A 17,097-nucleotide genomic window follows, 5' to 3' on the forward strand; every position below is an offset into this window, starting at 1 on the left:
TACTTGGACATTTTATGAGTATCCTATAAACCCTTATCCTTCGCTTCCTACGAAGTATAAAGCCCCATCTTATAATAAAATTTCTTGGCAAAAGTTCCTAAATTCTTGGCTCTTAATTTGTTAAAATAGATTTCAGATTATTTCTATTATTCCACTTCATCAGATTTTTCCACGTCTTCCTTACGATAACCTAATCCTCCTCCACGTTTAAGCAGTATCACCTGAATAAATGAGTATTTCGACTTGCAGTTTACATTCCTCTCTCACACCAAGACTGCTAATGAAAAAAGTTGAACAGGACCACAATTAGTAGTATTCTTCAATCTGATCGATTCCCTTACAGCATAACCCATTGCAATCTCTACTTTAGCCAGTTCCTTATCTGCTTTACAATTATAGTTTTAATCTGTTTTGGCTAATATTTTTCCCATGAGGCACTGTATCAAATGCCTTGCTTAAAGATAGAAAAGGTTGATGCAGTGGATGTGGTCTAAAACATCAGTTATCATGTCACAGAAAGATATTAGTTTGTTCTGACACAACCTTAGATAAAAACAACATGTCTTTGTCCCATTTTCTGTTTATCATCTGACCTTTGATTATCCTTTCCTTTTATGTCCATTTTAAGACTTAAGGGACTGCCCCCACCCCCCAAATTTTGTGCCAATAATAATGCAAGTTTTGTTTTACCACAGATGTATTTAATTTTCATTATGGTATTCTCATTTCCATTAGGTGTCCTACTATTATCTTCATATACCAGTACCTTGATTTCAATGAAGATTGAAGCAAACGTACACTAATTGATTTAATACTTTGGTCATACTAAGATTATCCTTATTCTCTACCCATTTTTATCAATGTATAATAGCTTAACTTCTTCACTCCAAAGTTAATTTTATGCATTTGTTATTGTGGTTGGTTTCATAACTAAGACCCTCTCCATTTTGATTTTCTCTGCAAGGTCTATTACACATCAGTATTCCAGTTCATTATAGAAGTTTGCTATATACAATTAGTGAACATGTGGGAGTAAACTAAATCTATTAAAATACAGAAATTATGAAAAATTATTTACTGAAGTTTAGGCTATTTTCTTAACCCTACAGGCACTTAAAGACAAAATAATAATAATAAATTATAGCTAAACAATAGATACAGAAGAAACTAGCACAAGGTTTCAATTCTGTTTTCAGCAAAACACTGCCAGTTAGAATAGTAAAATTAGATATTTGGGTTTTCTGAGAAAAGACAACCAAATTACAGAATAACTTTTTAGATACCCAACAGTAGCATATCTAGGAGTAGAAAAATGTGCTTACCATTTGAAAGAGTGCATTTTTTAGTTTATTAGCTATACCAATTGCCATTGTTACCAAGTAGGTAACAACATAATACTAGACTCATGGTTTGCATTGTAGACATTTGACAAGTTTTAAACTATAGGAAAGAAATTAGGAAAGAAAGCATAAATGATACTTAGAGCAAGTAATGGGCTGGTGGGGGGGGATGCTTGCTGACTTTGCCAATTTATGCCGAATGAACGGGATTAGAAAATCATTTAATCTATTTTCTCTCTGTACTAAAATGATTATTTCTTGTTCTGTTTCTTTTCTGTATACAAACCTTTACATGTTCTTAATTTGAACTCTGACCTACTCTTTGTCTCTGCATATAATGCTTTTGAATTAAAATAGTTTCATTATTTCTTTAAAGATTATGAAGTACAGAGAACACCACCACACTGTGAATGCGTGCCATTTAGTGAATTCACAAATTAGCTTCGCTAATCCGATATGCAAATGTATAAATCTAAATCCTGCTTTTTACTGACATTCAGGAGCTAGGTATAGCTACTGATTTTATGATTTTTGTGTGTTAAAAGTTAATTTCTCCATTATTCCTCCCTTAGAAACAAAAGCTTTCCATAATTTACGTTAGTGGCACCTTCCTGACAATAGGAGCTATTTATTTTTAAAGACATTAAGTATTGAAGTGATCCAGTTTCAGAGTTGTAGGAATTCAAAGCTCACTTTCCATTAGGTAATTGTAATTGATGCTGGAAAGCAAAATGATTTTTTACTATACTCTCATATTAACTCTTCATATATTGGACATACAATCAATACCTTCAGGTACGCTGATGCTATGTTGTTATAATGGCAATAGCTGCTGAGGACCAAGTGTTGTATAAATATATGGTTCAGAAAATATTCCCAAGTTAAGTGCTGCGAAGTACCTGTTGCTCTTACCAGATGTTATTATAAAACTAGTTGTATAGTAAGTTAGTAAGTAAGTAAGTAAGTATTCATTTATCTAACAGACTAGAAAATACTAATCTGCCTAGGGACTTAAAATGGAACCCATTACTAAGGTCTCATCTATTATGTGGTGAATTAGGTAAAAGTCAAGATCCCCTCAGCTTTATGCAACTAACCTCACACTGATGTTGTAACGTACAGGGGTGCAGTAAAGGAATTCTCCTTGCATTTCTAGAAGAAATTTTGCTGTTTCTGTGGCTGACAGCACTAGTAGCCATTTTACCTCAGCTGAAAGAATCTTTCAGATGCACCAGGACAGCACATTAAGTTATTTTACTCAGAATTTCTATTGATTCTTCTAGTCGTGGATTATACGATGTGACCAACAGCTGTCCCATCTTCTGTCCAAAGTGGGGAAAAATCATGTGTATAACAAAGCATCTTGATTTGGTATATTCTTCCTATTCTCAAATATGTATACATGACTGAATCTATATTAAAAGATTGCAAGATCAAAAGATGGCTGCCTTATACCAGGAGAAAGTGGTAGTGAGGTTTATAATAGCCCTTTTTTCAGGGGGAAGCTTGTTTTATAATAAGACAATGTTTTGCTTACTCCAGAATTTTAGAACATGCACCTCTCCTCTCCATTTCTTAATCCAAAGATAGGAGCAAGTTATTTTTCCTGACAGTCATTACCACCCAGACCAACCAAGTTCAGGCTCACAGTTTAAGATCATTGTGTAACTCCATCCTAAAACATAATTGGAATTCACCCCCTTATGTCCATAAAGTATTGGAAAATATGGGACAGAAAAACTGTCTTGTCAGCTTGTAAGAAAAAGAAAATAGTTAATACTGGGTCAGGTAGCTTGTATCTTTTCCCTTTACCAAAGAACCACCTTGAGCATAGTGTCAAGTGACTGGTGAGATCATGGACCCTATAGGCCTTTTACAGACAGACCACAAATACAACAAAAATCTTCAACAGAAGGCGATGAGGGGAGGACAACAGAAAAAGGACACAACTAACAAGGCCCCAAAGGCTATTCTCTTAAGTCTTCAAATGACAAAAGTTATATCCAACGAATGATTGCATCTATATGTGGAGTATTCTAGAATAGGAACTACACTTTAAATTCACACCATTCCTTGATCTGAACTAATCCTGAATTAGACAGGCCTTTAGAAATTCTTATATAAAATACAGAACTTGAGTAGTTCACTTATCCCTGCTTAGTAACCAAGTGTTCACACTTTCAAATACTAAATAGTGAAATGTTTTAATTAATTGTACAGAAAAACATGAGATTTCAGAGTTACACTGAAGAAGTTGTACAAGACTAACAAACACTAAAAAAAGCACTAGTGTCTTGGCAAATTTCAACCCCTATGAATACCAAATCTTTGCCAGTTCATGTATAGTACGCCATTGCATTTCCAGCAAGTCTATGAAATGTGGATCTTCAGAACAAAATTAAATGAAGTCTCTGAGCCAGATCTGATAATAGCATTAACAATTTCTAAAGTCAATAACTACAAATAGCAACTTGGTTATTACCTGCTAAACCAAAGAACTATTGGCAGGCCAGTAAACAAGCTGCTGCAATTGAATATTTTAATTAGGTTGGTCACCATGTAAATTTCATAGGTAGTTATCTAGCAAATCCAAGGGGGGTGGGAAATATATGCTTCTGCTACCATCACTAAAAAGTTTAATATTTCAAGTAGTATTCTCTCAACATATGCATTTGAAAATGTTTGGAGCAGTCAGAATGCCTCTCAGTTTGTATCACATTTTACAGATCTAAAAACAGTTTCAGATTTTAAAGTTACTAAATTGATTAACAGTATTTTAAAACCATACATTATAGTCATTGATCTAATAGCTACATATAATAAAAAAGAGGAAGGAGATGAAAAAATATGTATTTATATTTCTACCTACAATAGGTTTTGTTTTATAAATTAAAACCTGTAAAAAACACAACACAAATTTATTGCATTTAATGATTAGTACTATCATCTCCAAGGTCCCTTTGACAATTTGCATTTTGAGAATACAGAAGAATTTACAAAATATATTATTATATAAAAAAGTACAGCATGAGAAAGTTACACTCATATTACCCAGTGCTTGTAAGAGACTGTATGACACCATAACTACATTCATTTTAAATATCACTTATCTACTAGATGACAGAAAAATGATAGTCCAGAATGTCACATTTAGAAACACAAGTTACACCTCCCATTTTTTTTTTTTTTTTTTAAAAGACTGTACTGAATTAATCAACTGTTGGATTCCTGAAAAAGACAGTGACCCCTGAACACTATGAAAAAAGCCTATTAAAATCCCTTCCTTTTTCCTGAATTATTTTATTAGTTAGAATAATTTTTAAATATCTGTTGCACTAATTAATGTTTCAGATTTAACAACAACAAATGGGCTGTGGCAAATTGCATGGAATTAATTCCATGTTGAAATTTTGGAGACATGAAAAATTACTCAACCAGCACACTCATTGCAGCTCATCTATCACTTCCTATATGACAACCTGTTTGAATTCGTTTCAGTTACTGAAATACTAATGCTGTAATTGTATTCCTTGCCTATGACAGTGAAGTTATAGCCAATTCATAACCTTATGAAGAGTCACCTGAAAAATTAAATATAGTGTAGTTAGCAATGATTTTCTAGAGCTTGAAGACATACTTATTCTATGTTTTCATAGTAGCTAGGGTCAGGAAGGACCTGAACAGATCATCTAGACTGACCCCTTGCCACAGGCAGGAATGAATGCTGGGTTCACAAGACCCCAGACAGGTGATCGTCCAACCTTCTCTTGAATTTGCCCAAGGTAGGGGTGAGGACCACTTCCCTGGAAAGTTGGTTCCAGATTCTGGCCACCCTAACTGTAAAATATTGCCTTCCGATCTCTAACCTAAACCTTTACTCCATCAGCTTATTACCATTGTTCCTTGTCACCCCAGGTGGTGCTGGGGAGAAAAGGGCTCTACCTATTTGCTGTTGATCTCCCCCGATGAGCTTGTAGGCAGCCACCAGGTCTCCCATCAGCCTCCTCTTGCTGAGGCTGAACAGGTTCAGGTCCCTCAGTCTCTCCTCGTAGGGCCTGTCCTGCTGTCCTCTCACCAAGCAGGTGGTCCTCCTCTGAACCCTCTCCAGGCTGGCCACATCCCTCTTGAAGTGCGGCGCCCAGTACTGGACGCAGTACTCCAACTGCAGCCTGACCAATGTCACAGAGGGGGGAGTATCACCTCTCTGAACCGACTTGAGATGCACCTTTGGATGCATGGCAAGGTATGGCGGGCCTTGCGGGCTGCGGTCTGGCATTGGCGGCTCATGTTCATTTTGGAGTCAATAATGACACCAACATCTCTTTCCGCCCCTGTGCTTTTAAGAGGGGAACTCCCCAGCCTGTATGTATGCTGTGGATTCCTTCTCCCAAGGTGCAGCACCCTGCATTTGTCTACATTGAACCCCATCCTATTACCATCTGCCCACTTTTATAGTCTAAATCTATTTGCAGCCTCTCTCTCCCTTCAAGTGTGTTCACCTCGCCCCACATCTTAGTGTCATCAGCAAACTTGGACAGCATGCTTTCCACCCCATCATCCAAGTCGCTGATGAAGATGTTAAACAGTGTGGGCCCAAGGATTGAGCCCTGGAGTACCCCACTGCTCACATCTCACCAGACTGAGTACAACCCATCCACCACTACTCTCTGGGTGCATCCCCCATCAGCCAATTTTTTACCCATCCAACTGTGTAGGCATCAATGCCACAGTTGCTTTAATTTATTGATGAGGATAGTCGCTTAATTATTAATTCAGCATTTCTCAACCCGTGGGTTGCAAGAACATATGAGGGTTGTGAACAAAAAAAAACTTTAAAAATTGATTCTCCTTTAAAGAAGAAAAACACGAGAAACCATGGCTTTTCCTTTACAGGCTGTCACTTCCAGCCTGCAGACTGCTTAGGGCCCCCCATGCCTCCCACACCCCCACCCTCTTCCCCACACACTGGGAGGCAGAGGCCCAGGGGCAGCAGGTCAGGACTGAGGGGCACGGGCCAAAGTTTGCAAATGGGTTCTGGTACAAAAAAGGTTGAGAACCACAGCTTTAATTCATTTCTTGGATTAGTATCAACAAGGGTATGGGACTGAAGATCAGAAAGCCAACTATGACCAGTACTTCAAACATTACACATCTTATACATTCATAGATAGATATCCATCTCTTAGCCTCTTTAGTAGTCAGGTCTCATTAAATCAGACAGTAGAAAAATTACACAGAAGTTGTAACCTTGATAGGTTCCTCACCCTCCATATGATTTTAGCAAACAATGATGATTCTATTTAGCACAACATGTGGCATAACACTTGCAGTGACTTATAAATTACTAAACACAAAAAGTTGCAAATGTTGACTTTATATTTCACAATAATATTAAATGCCATTTGCCAAAGTTGAATATAGTTTCTAACTTTAGTTGAATGTATTCTAATGTATCAACATAATCCTGATTAATACAGTAAGAGATTCCATATTGCTTCAAGGTAGGCACCAGATTATATGCTGCAGTCTCTTAATTAAAAATAACCCATTTCAACCTTTTTAGATGGTATCTTGAACAGCAAATTCAAACAGTGATAATATCCTATTCACATTCTTTTAAATATACCCCTGGCAACAATAATCAGTTTAATCAAACTCATTAGTCAAAGCTGAAGAGAGAAATGTTATGTTTTATCAATATAAACAAAGCAGCAAAAGATTGCTATATATACATGTTTAAAAAAAAAAAATCACTGGTCTGAAAACACGCATAACTTGCGATATATAATGTACAATAAAGAAAGCAGTATCTTTTGTGGAACACACTGCACAGTTAAACCAACCCATTTCTGGAAAGTCATCATTCCACTTATTTGTTAAAGTGGAAGTATTAACAATCTTTGGCAGTGGTCTTCCTCTACTTCCACATCACCCCCACCTCTCCAATTCCTCCACTATCTTCTGCCTTATGTCAGGAATTCTTCATCCTCAGATTTTTCTTCATTCTCCACAACAACTTTTTTTACTCCATCCTTTCTTGCATCTTTTGTTGCCTCCTATTTTCAGCTTTGTACCTTTAATTTTTATAATGCAGCCTCTTCCAACAAGAAGCAGCGTCAACGTAGTATACCAAAAAGTCACCTCTGCCAAAGCATCTTCTACTTACTTTTCAACAATAATCACAATTAAATGATACCAAAACTGGTTTTACTATTTAATTCTTCAATTATGTCATCTAACAGAGTGCTTCAGGCCATTCACTTTGTTTATTATGATTTGAATTATCAAGTACAATGGACAGTCAGGAAATAAGTTGCTTAGGAGAATGTGGTCATTTAACACATTGGTTTATATCTCCTTCTAGAGAAATATTTTCAAGTTATAAAAGAACTATTTTCCTACATCAGGCTACACAAGCTAACAAAGCCTTCTCTTAAAAGTATGCAAGAAAATACAAGTCTTGATTACAGCAAGATTTTCCAACACAAACAATTATGACTTCTCAAACTATTCATTCTGTAACCAAAATCAGTATGATAAAACGAGTCTTATTAAGACAATACAATGTTTCTCATCTCTTCTTTGGGATGCTTCTAGTCTTTAAAAATAGTCCCAATAGTTTGACACTGGTAATACATACATATTTAGCTGTCAATTATAGGTTTCAAATATTTCCTCTTTGTCAACACAGTTGCAGTATCTAATTTTATTTCCCCGTCTCACTCACATATTTTAAGATATTAACAGAATCTCTATTGAAAGACACTGTTGAAACCAAAACCAAACACATTAGGTGTTAAGGTTAAGAGAGGCGTAACTACGAACCTGCCAGAAGTATTTGACAGCAATGACAAGCAAAATTTCACATCAACTTTTATCAAACAAAGTCTTTGCCTGCTGTTTAAGTCTCTACCTATTTGTTTTTAATCATCATCAAATCTTCAGACCAAGTAAAAAAAAAAAGTGCAAACAAATGTCCATACACAATATTATGATTACAAGAGTCCTCCCAAAATTTCTGTGCAGTAGTAAAGGAAACAAATTATTCAGAGAAGTAATGGCTGGTAATTCAAGGGCAAAACTCTCCTCTCTGCTTACAAAAAAAACTTATGCTATAAATCTGATATAATTAGTTAATGATATCTGAATCCTCCTTGCCTTTTGCCTACATCTATATATATACACACACACCAGTTCTGAGGTGCACATTTAATCTGGCTATGACAGTATTTACAGCGGTATCTGTAAATGGACGCTGTCAGATTAAACGCATGTGGAAGAAAGCAACAAATATCCCAATTTATAAGGCTTTAATTGTAATGCATTTCCAAAGCTTAATTTTAGAAACTATATTAACCTTTTACTGCTGTCTCCCTTATTTACAATTATATAGTCAGTTTAGCATATGACCATATTTAATAATTTTAACTTTTAAATGCTCCTTCATTAGCATAATACTTTTTTCCCTAGGTTGCAACTACTACAGTAGAACGTAGTTTTGTGAAAAAACACTTTCCATTTGTACTTGACCAAAATAATGTAAATAGTGGCCTTCATGTTAACTTCTGTGAAGCCTTCACTTTAGAAAATCTAAATAGAAATCCCAATTTTACATCAGGAACCCTTTATGTCATCCTAAAAGGAAACTGGATTGCATGTGCTAGTCAGTCTTGTTACACAAAACAGGAGCAGAACATCTCAAAAAGTTTGTCCCCTCTGAAGCTAGAGACAGTGACAGCCAGGACATTAAATCTGCTTCTCCTCTACTAAGAGTAACCAATAGGAAATTAGCAACTCTCCCTTTAAACAGAATGAAGCAGCAAAATGAAAATCAAGGCTCATTTTTAAAAAGCATTATGTAAAGGGGTAGAAAATGCACAAGAATACAAGTGTTTTAGGACTAATCTTTTTTCATTAAAGCCGAACAGATTTTTAAATGGTTCCTACCATTCCAAACACCAAGTCTAAGTCTAAATGCCTTTTCTGTTGCCAATATTGTGCTTAAGACCACAGACTGTTTATTTGTCTCAAGACAAATAAACCATACATATCATGTAATAATATTTCTAAACAGATACATTCCATTTAATTTAAATGTGCAAAAGATAAACCAATAGAAATGTAGGATTCAATACATATTGTATAAATGCACCTGAAGAAGTGTGCGCTCTAGCTTATTCTCCTTAAAAAGGAATGCAACACCAAGACAAGCTTCACTCTACATTAAAATTGCATATCTTCTATGTGCCCCAGTTTCAGTTGCAATTGATCTGCCTTGTGGTTGTAGATAACAAAACCAGTGAAGGACACTGCAGCTTTAAATATTTCAGAGCTATGTGGCTTGTAAATAGACTCCATTGCAATATGGCTCTGAAGGTCGTGTCCTATTGTCTCTTTTCTCTACAAAATATACTGAACAGCATAAAAATGATCCATTATAGAATACATGACCACCATATCTAAATCATGTCAAATGTATTAGAGATTTCCTTATTAGAAAGGACTGGTACAATATTCTTTCCATAGACACCTAGGCTGCTTCTAAATGCATTAAAAACCTAGACCGTGTATTGCACACTTAATTTAAATTTCACCATCTAATTTGTATACATTATGCAAATGAAATCCCTTTTAAACTGCATTTCAGGAGCAAATGTAACCCCTTTAATGGCCAAAAAAAAAAAATTGAACTGAATTTGAGATTCAGAAGCATCCTTGGTTAAAGCATATTTTAGCTAAAAAAATTAAGCCAGCTACTTTACCATCATATAGTTTACCATCATTATATAGCATTTAAAAATACAAATTAAATTATGCATTGAGTACACATAGGAAAGAAAGTCTGTCGAACCTGGGGTTTTCGGGTTGTTGGGGTGGGGGGGCAGGGGGGGTTGGTTTATTTCTTAAGAGCAATTAATTTTCTAAGGTTAAAAACCCTAGAGGAATTTAAATGATATCTTTTCTTCTTTGGTTTAATCATGACTGCCTTACTCAAGGATGCAAGAACTGTATTATGTACAGTTCCTAGGAGGCATATAGGAGGAGGAGGAGAGCACTCAATGCAGGCAGAAGCTATGGAAAAGGTGGAAGTGACATGTTGCCTTTTAGATAGGATGTTGGTGCAGATTGCATCACGCAACCTTGACATACCCATCATCAGTGCGGAAGGTGCGTTAAAACATTACCTGAAAAGGCAACAGATTGTTGCCATTATCCGTCCTGAAAGCGTTGTCTTCCATCCAGGATTTTGGGGTTAAAGGTGCAGCCCGTGGGAATTTTGGAGGGGCAATAACATTGCTGGAAAAGGGTTTTTTGAGAGGTGAAATGGGATTGAGAGGAGAGGGCACTCCAACCCCGACTCCTACGCCAACTCCCACTCCAACTGCCCTTCGAGGGTCCCTGCCAGCTTGCAACCCACCCCAAGGGTTGGAAGGTGTACTCCATGCTGCGTTTTGGTGGTTATTCCAGCTGGAGGAGGAAGAGGAAGAGGCAGAGGAGGAAGACGGCTTGCTGGTCATGATGGGCTGATGGCTGTAAGCAGCATTTCTCTGAGCAAAAGGTGCCTGGTTGGGGCTCACAGGGGACCTCCTTTGCTGCTGCTGTTGCTGTTGCTGAGCTTGCTGCTGTTGATGTTGGTGGTGCTGAGTCTGAGCTAGGCCAATCTGGGGAGAGAAAGTGCCACCAAACACAGGGTTGACATGATGCGGGAAATTCTGGAAAAGCATTGTTCCATTGACTGGAGTAATCCCTTGGAAAAAGCTATCATCCACTGCGTTTGTGGTCCCTGTCGACCAGGTGCTGCCAAAGGAGGGAGACAAGGAGGTGCCAGCTGCAGGTTCTTGCTGAGGCTGGTGAAAGCTCAAGCCAGGCAAGATGGGGGACTCCATCTGCATCTTCTCCTTGCTGTTCTGAGCAGGAGCTGCTGTGCCGATATTAGTCACTGAGCTGCTGTCTTCTGGTTTGGGTGTCTCCGATGAGATGGGTGTAGAAGGGGCTTCTGCTGAGTTTGGATCTTGCTGCTGCTGCCGCTGCTGCTGCTGGGGCTGGGCTTTGCTTTTGTCCATCAGTAAATCATCCTGCATGGTTTGCGCAGCTGAAACAGTAGGGAGAGGGAAACAACACAAAGACAAGTTAACATTTTAATTCATGCTATTAACCGGGTGCTTTGTATTTCGCTAACCTTCCGTTCTGTGCTAGTGCAATGCCTTTTCGAGTTGCAAAGCCAAGCCGTAATCTCCCCCTCCCCCCTCAGTCAGGCATATGCAACGTTTGATCCGTGTGATCGTGCTAGATGGTCTTTAAAATATATTTGAAGATGCTTCACCCTTTTTGATGCCTTGGTTCCCTTCAGTCTAAATGAGAGATGGACTTATAGGGCAGAGATATACAGCAATTTCGCCACGTCTCTTTTCTCTTACACCGGAACTCAGAGCTCTCACCCTGCAATGAGAAACTGATTCTTGTTCCTGTTTTTCCAAGCACCCTCCTCCTCCTCCACCTCCTCCCCGGTTATTTGCATACGTCAATAAATACTGCTGCGTCCTTCAGCAAGGTTAAAAAGACACCAGCCTTTACTCTCCTCCACCCCCTCTCCTATTAGGAGGCTTTTAAAGGAACAGGATGCTCATTTCCCTTAATTAACAAACAGGCTTTCAATTAGTTCATGCAGTAGCACAGAAGCCTGCTCAAAACCTCGAGCCGCCTACGATAGAGGCTCGTCAACCGCCCCAGCGTTTCCTGGCCGCTCCCGGCCGCGGACAGTGACACCACGGCTAGATACCGCCGGGAGTCCCAGCAAGGGGCAGAGCTCGGAGGCGCAGTTCTAGCTGCCCCTAAAGACCATAAGGCTTTTCTGTGCAAGACAGCATTTTACATCCTTGCTGGAGTGTCTCTGCTCACGACGTGCTTTTCGATGCGCGATCATCTCTAGGATAGTGTGTCTTTAGAAAGATTTAGATCAAAATAAAGACCGGGACTGATCAAACCCTTTTCATATATGTGCACACACCTCAAAAGCCACCTTTCCTCTGCATGAGAAGGATTGATTAAAAACTGAGATTTAGATGCGAATCACTAAAAATAACTACTTCAAAGTTTATTAATTACATTTATGTAGCGTGAGCAAATCCTGTATCTGTTTAAAAAGGTACGTCATATATGAAGCCAAGAAAGACAATATTACAGTTATTTGAAAACTCACTAGCACGCTGCCAGCTGTATAGAGGTCGGGGCAGGGAATGCAAGGAACGAGCGCAAACACCCACATCTTGCAGATTTAGACACAGGTCAACATACTTATTCTAAACGTGAATAAGATAGATTTTAAAATAAAAAGCTTGTTTATTTTAAAACTCATTTTGAACTAGTCGTGTCAATAGAGGTAAGCATCTTCAAGCCCTTAATCACATTTTTTATTGTCCTAACCATATGGCGTTTGGATTCCTAAAATCGCTCGTCTTTTAGACTGCTATTTAATTGCGGCAAAATAAACTTGGTGTCAAATTAACAAACAGCTGCTTAGGAAGTTATCAAACTGTGAAGGCACAACAGCCTCCTTCCTTACGTTCCCTATTTGCAAATGCCTAATGCCATTCGCTCAAGATATCCAAAAAGGATTTAAACAACATGGTAACGTCTGATTCAAGACGCACACTTTAGAAAAATGTGACACATCCGATTCCTACCACCAATTAAATTAGGATTTGTTTCCTGCTCTCTCTCTTCAACACGCAAGCTTCACAATAATGGCTTATGAAGAGCCCCTGTAGTGAGCCAGCATTAAGCCAAGTTCCTAGGCAGGGAGCAAAGTATTGCATCTGTAACACGCACCCTGCTGCTCGGGGGCAGGAAGCCGGTGAGGCAGCTCCGAGCAGTACTGCAGTAAGCCATAATATTCCAGGCTCCGTGGAGCTTTCTATCCAAATCCCCACAACTGTCTGGGCTGCACACAACTGCTGACGATTCCATGTGAGAGAGAGAGAAAAGGCCCTTATAATCTTTACCCTGGTTTTGATGCCTCCGTTTAGGAACCCCCCCCCCCGACAAAAATAGAAGAAACATATCGGTGAAAGGTAAAAATTATGCCGTCAATAAAGTATACTTGAAAGACTAAGTCCGAGTCATCTCTAGTGGGTCCCTCCGCAGTTGTTTCAAATGCACATCCTGACTTGGCTATTTGTTTCTGAACTTTGTCCCGAGGACAGTCATCCACACTCGTTTTCACAACGCTCCGTAAAGGTAAAATTTCAGCACAAATTTAACCCTCTAGTCAAGGTCAAGACCTACCTTTAATGAATGAAGCCAGGCGGAATGGAAAAACACTGGATAATAAATGACTGTGAAAACCAGGCCAGCCAATGTCTAATATGTTGGCTTAATATGCGGTGCCTCTTGATTATTTGCTGGTGTAAGTATTTGTGCAATGTTACAGTCCAGTACAAAAAAATCTATATCCCCATAACAATCCCAGCTCCGTCTGCATGCAGTAACCCACGCAGTCCACGCGGAGATTCCTAGGACGACTACCTTTGACTGGTCTGTATTTCAAGATCGATAAAATGACAGTGTATTTATTTCTTCTTTCGGATTTGGTGTATGAGAAACAGACGACTGCTCTGGCAAGAGCACTTTGACAACTGGAAGCTCAGGACGCATGCTCACCCGCGGAATTGTGGGAATTGAAGTCTTACTCGCACTAGACTCTTGCTAGATGCACATTGGAAGAACCGTTCTGAAAATAGAGCTCAGAAACATTCATGCTCCAGGGGGAAGTGGTTGTGGCCCAAATCGGTATATTCTTGTTTTAAATAACTGGTCTGACAGGCTGAACTAGAAATTGGGATTAAAAATTAAAAATCCCTAGCTGTATGATAGATACTTAAAGTTTAGATCAGATGTAGCTCCCAAACATAATTAGAATGCTAGTTAACTAGCTGCTTAATTTAGGTCTTGCAAAACATTAATGATCACCTGTCTTCAAACTATGAAGCAAAGAGAAAGCTTTAATACTTACACGCAAGCTTTCCTAGCTGACTACATTTTTAATAGTAAAGTCTTACCTTTTTCCATTTCAAAGACCATTTTACCACATCTCTCCACCCTCCTTCTACGCAATCAATCTGTAGCCTCAGATTATTTTTTATTGGTTAGGTATTCATGTGTTCTGATGACTGATGTGGCTTTAATAAATTAAATTATATGCTGTTCTATAGATGGTATTGGTATGCAAGATTAGATGCATCAAATTGGAAACGGTGGCTGTAGTGCTCAAGAAAAGTTACACAAATGTACAATCCATATTAATGATGGTTCTAGATTTGGTAGTGATTCTCATGCAGATGTCACACAATTTAAGTGTACATTGTATTCACATTAGTGCATTATGTTTAGAGAATGGAAATGTGTACTATGAGTGAAATAAAAGAGATTAACCTGACAGGGGAAATTTAAATAGGACTTTCAATTATTTAACTGCTTATTTCCATGCTTTCCACATTTTAGTCAGTCTGAAATACAACCTTAACTCAAAGCTGTAAAAATGAAACCCTCAGCACTCATTCTAGTCTGTTGTGCCACTCAGTTGCACACATGAACCAAGATAGATATCTTAATAGATCATCTGAGGAGTCTTGAACTCGACTACCACGGAACTGGTTATTTTGACTCCATGCCATTCCTTTATGTCCCCCCAGACAGCACAGGGAGGTGTCAGGGCAGAGGATAGTGTTGTTAGAGCATGCAGTTCCTTAGGTAACTTTCCTGACATCTGGAAGCAGAGGGGGAAGCAGTTCCCTAACTTCTGGAAGCAAGGGGGGGCAGGGAGGGCTGTTGTTCTAAGACAACACAAAAGGAGACTGCATTGTACTTAAATTTGCACTGGAAGCCAAAATGGCTCCATCCCATACCACCTTGGGGAAGGAGGGAACAGTGTCCTGATTTATCTCATCTTACAGAACTAAATTTTTGTGGGATACTGTCCCAATTATTTTAGAAGCTATGCATAAATGCTCCAGGTTAAGGTGGATAGCCACCAATATTTATTGGTATCATCCCTTATATGTTCCCCTGACCAGCTGAAAGACTTCTGAAATGTGTTATCCCCCATTCCTCACCAGCCTTGCTTCCCTGCAAGACACCATCTTTTTCTCATAACCTCTTAATGGCCACATTTCCCTTCTACTATCACCCCAAGACATGGCCCCCAACATATCCTCAAAACAATACTAGTTAAGATCTATGCATTTTACTAATTTTGGACCCTTCGGAGAGGGGAATTTCCCTTTTGGAAATTCGGAGAGGCCTTGCAGTTTCCAGCTTATGCAACATCTTGAGTTTAAATACCCTTCCTAGTAATCATGGAACATGATATTATATATTTATAAGTATACATTTTCAGAATCCTGTGTCACAATCCAAATACGTGATGAGAGTTTCCAAAAAAAGTAGCATCAAGCAACTGACTGGATGCCCAGTAGTCTGTTTATTCTAGCCTATTGATCCTTGTTGCAATTTGCACTCTGTTTGCAAAGGGTCACAGCCCAAACTGTCAACTCTTAATAAGGAGAGTTTTACTCTTTAGGTCAGCTAAGAAGGTAATGAGAGTTCATGTAAAGGAACATAGCTAAACAGAAAAAGGAAGTGCTCCATGATGAAGACAACAGATTCAATGCAATTGAAAATATAATGGCCGGCAGGGGAAAAAAAAAATAAAATAAAATAAAGAAAACTTTCTCCTACCAATACTCTTTGGCAATTGGGAATGAAAAGGATAATATGAAGTGCCACATTAATAACGTACAAGGAGTTAATTTAATTTGGTATTTTCATTGACCCATATTAAAAAAACCCAACAACAACAGAGGGACTGAACTTTGTAGTATCGTATTGTTTGAATTGGTTTAACAGCCTGCTCTCCACATGTCCTTCCATAGTATCTGATGAAGTGAGCTTTTGCTTGAGACCTTATGCATCTGATTCAGCCTATAAGGCGCATCTCTATCCTGCATTCTGCCCGATTTTATATCTCGTAATTTTACCTTGTGTAGTTTATTCCGGTGTCCTTGCAATTTAATCATAGCTAGTGTAGCTGCAACTGCTATCTTTATTCATATAAAATTATTATCTTAAAGGTAATTTGAAAGGTAAGACTACACTAAAAATACCCAAGTTTAATTAATAAAAAAGTTATTGGTCTTTAATTCTGGGACAAGGTAAAGAATGACCTCATAATTTATTTATATATTGTTATCACAGCATTACTTCTCCTTTGCACAAACTGAACTGCAATTGCTTTCACATTGTTCAATTACCCAACTTTGTTTGGATTTCTGAATTTTCTCAATCCTTCCTAGTCTTGTCTAAACTAAATTATTATTATTATAGTTATTCAGTTACTCAGCCCCTTTTCGGGGCCTGCATTACTTCTACTGATCCTTAGGTACTTTCTTTCTTGCTTATAAGCTATTTCACCAGAATGCCTTAAGTAGATTTATTACTAATTGATTTAATTTGTTACTATATTCTCCTAACGTATATTATTAACTCTAAAAAAAAAAGATCATAAGGCCATAGTTAAAGCTCAGTGAGCATTGCCAACTATCACAATATTGATGCAACTCTCAAGATGTTTAAGGAGTCTCATTTAATATTTATTTTTGCCTAACCTGAAGTTTTGCTGTTACCTAAAATGGCTGCCATCTCACATTACTATCAATAGGAACAAAGCCACAGACTAACCTGAATAAGATGGCAGTCATCT

General features: G+C 38.1%; 1 protein-coding gene across 1 annotated transcript in view; it reads right to left on the minus strand.

Moving 5' to 3' along the window:
* CPEB3 (cytoplasmic polyadenylation element binding protein 3) overlaps window positions 1-12,065 on the minus strand; it is a 172,267-nt gene extending 160,202 nt beyond the window's left edge. The window contains exons 1-3 of the mRNA XM_025210887.1: window positions 12,047-12,065; window positions 11,665-11,780; window positions 10,526-11,433 (exon numbers count right to left, since the gene is read on the minus strand). Of these exons, the coding sequence (XP_025066672.1) occupies window positions 10,526-11,422 (897 nt within the window). The 5' untranslated portion in view covers window positions 11,423-11,433; window positions 11,665-11,780; window positions 12,047-12,065. The remainder of the gene's footprint in view (window positions 1-10,525; window positions 11,434-11,664; window positions 11,781-12,046) is intronic.
* Between the last annotated feature and the right edge of the window lie 5,032 nt (window positions 12,066-17,097).

Source organism: Alligator sinensis, unplaced genomic scaffold (genome assembly GCF_000455745.1).
Source record: "Alligator sinensis unplaced genomic scaffold, ASM45574v1 scaffold472_2, whole genome shotgun sequence".
Lineage (NCBI taxonomy): Eukaryota > Metazoa > Chordata > Crocodylia > Alligatoridae > Alligator > Alligator sinensis.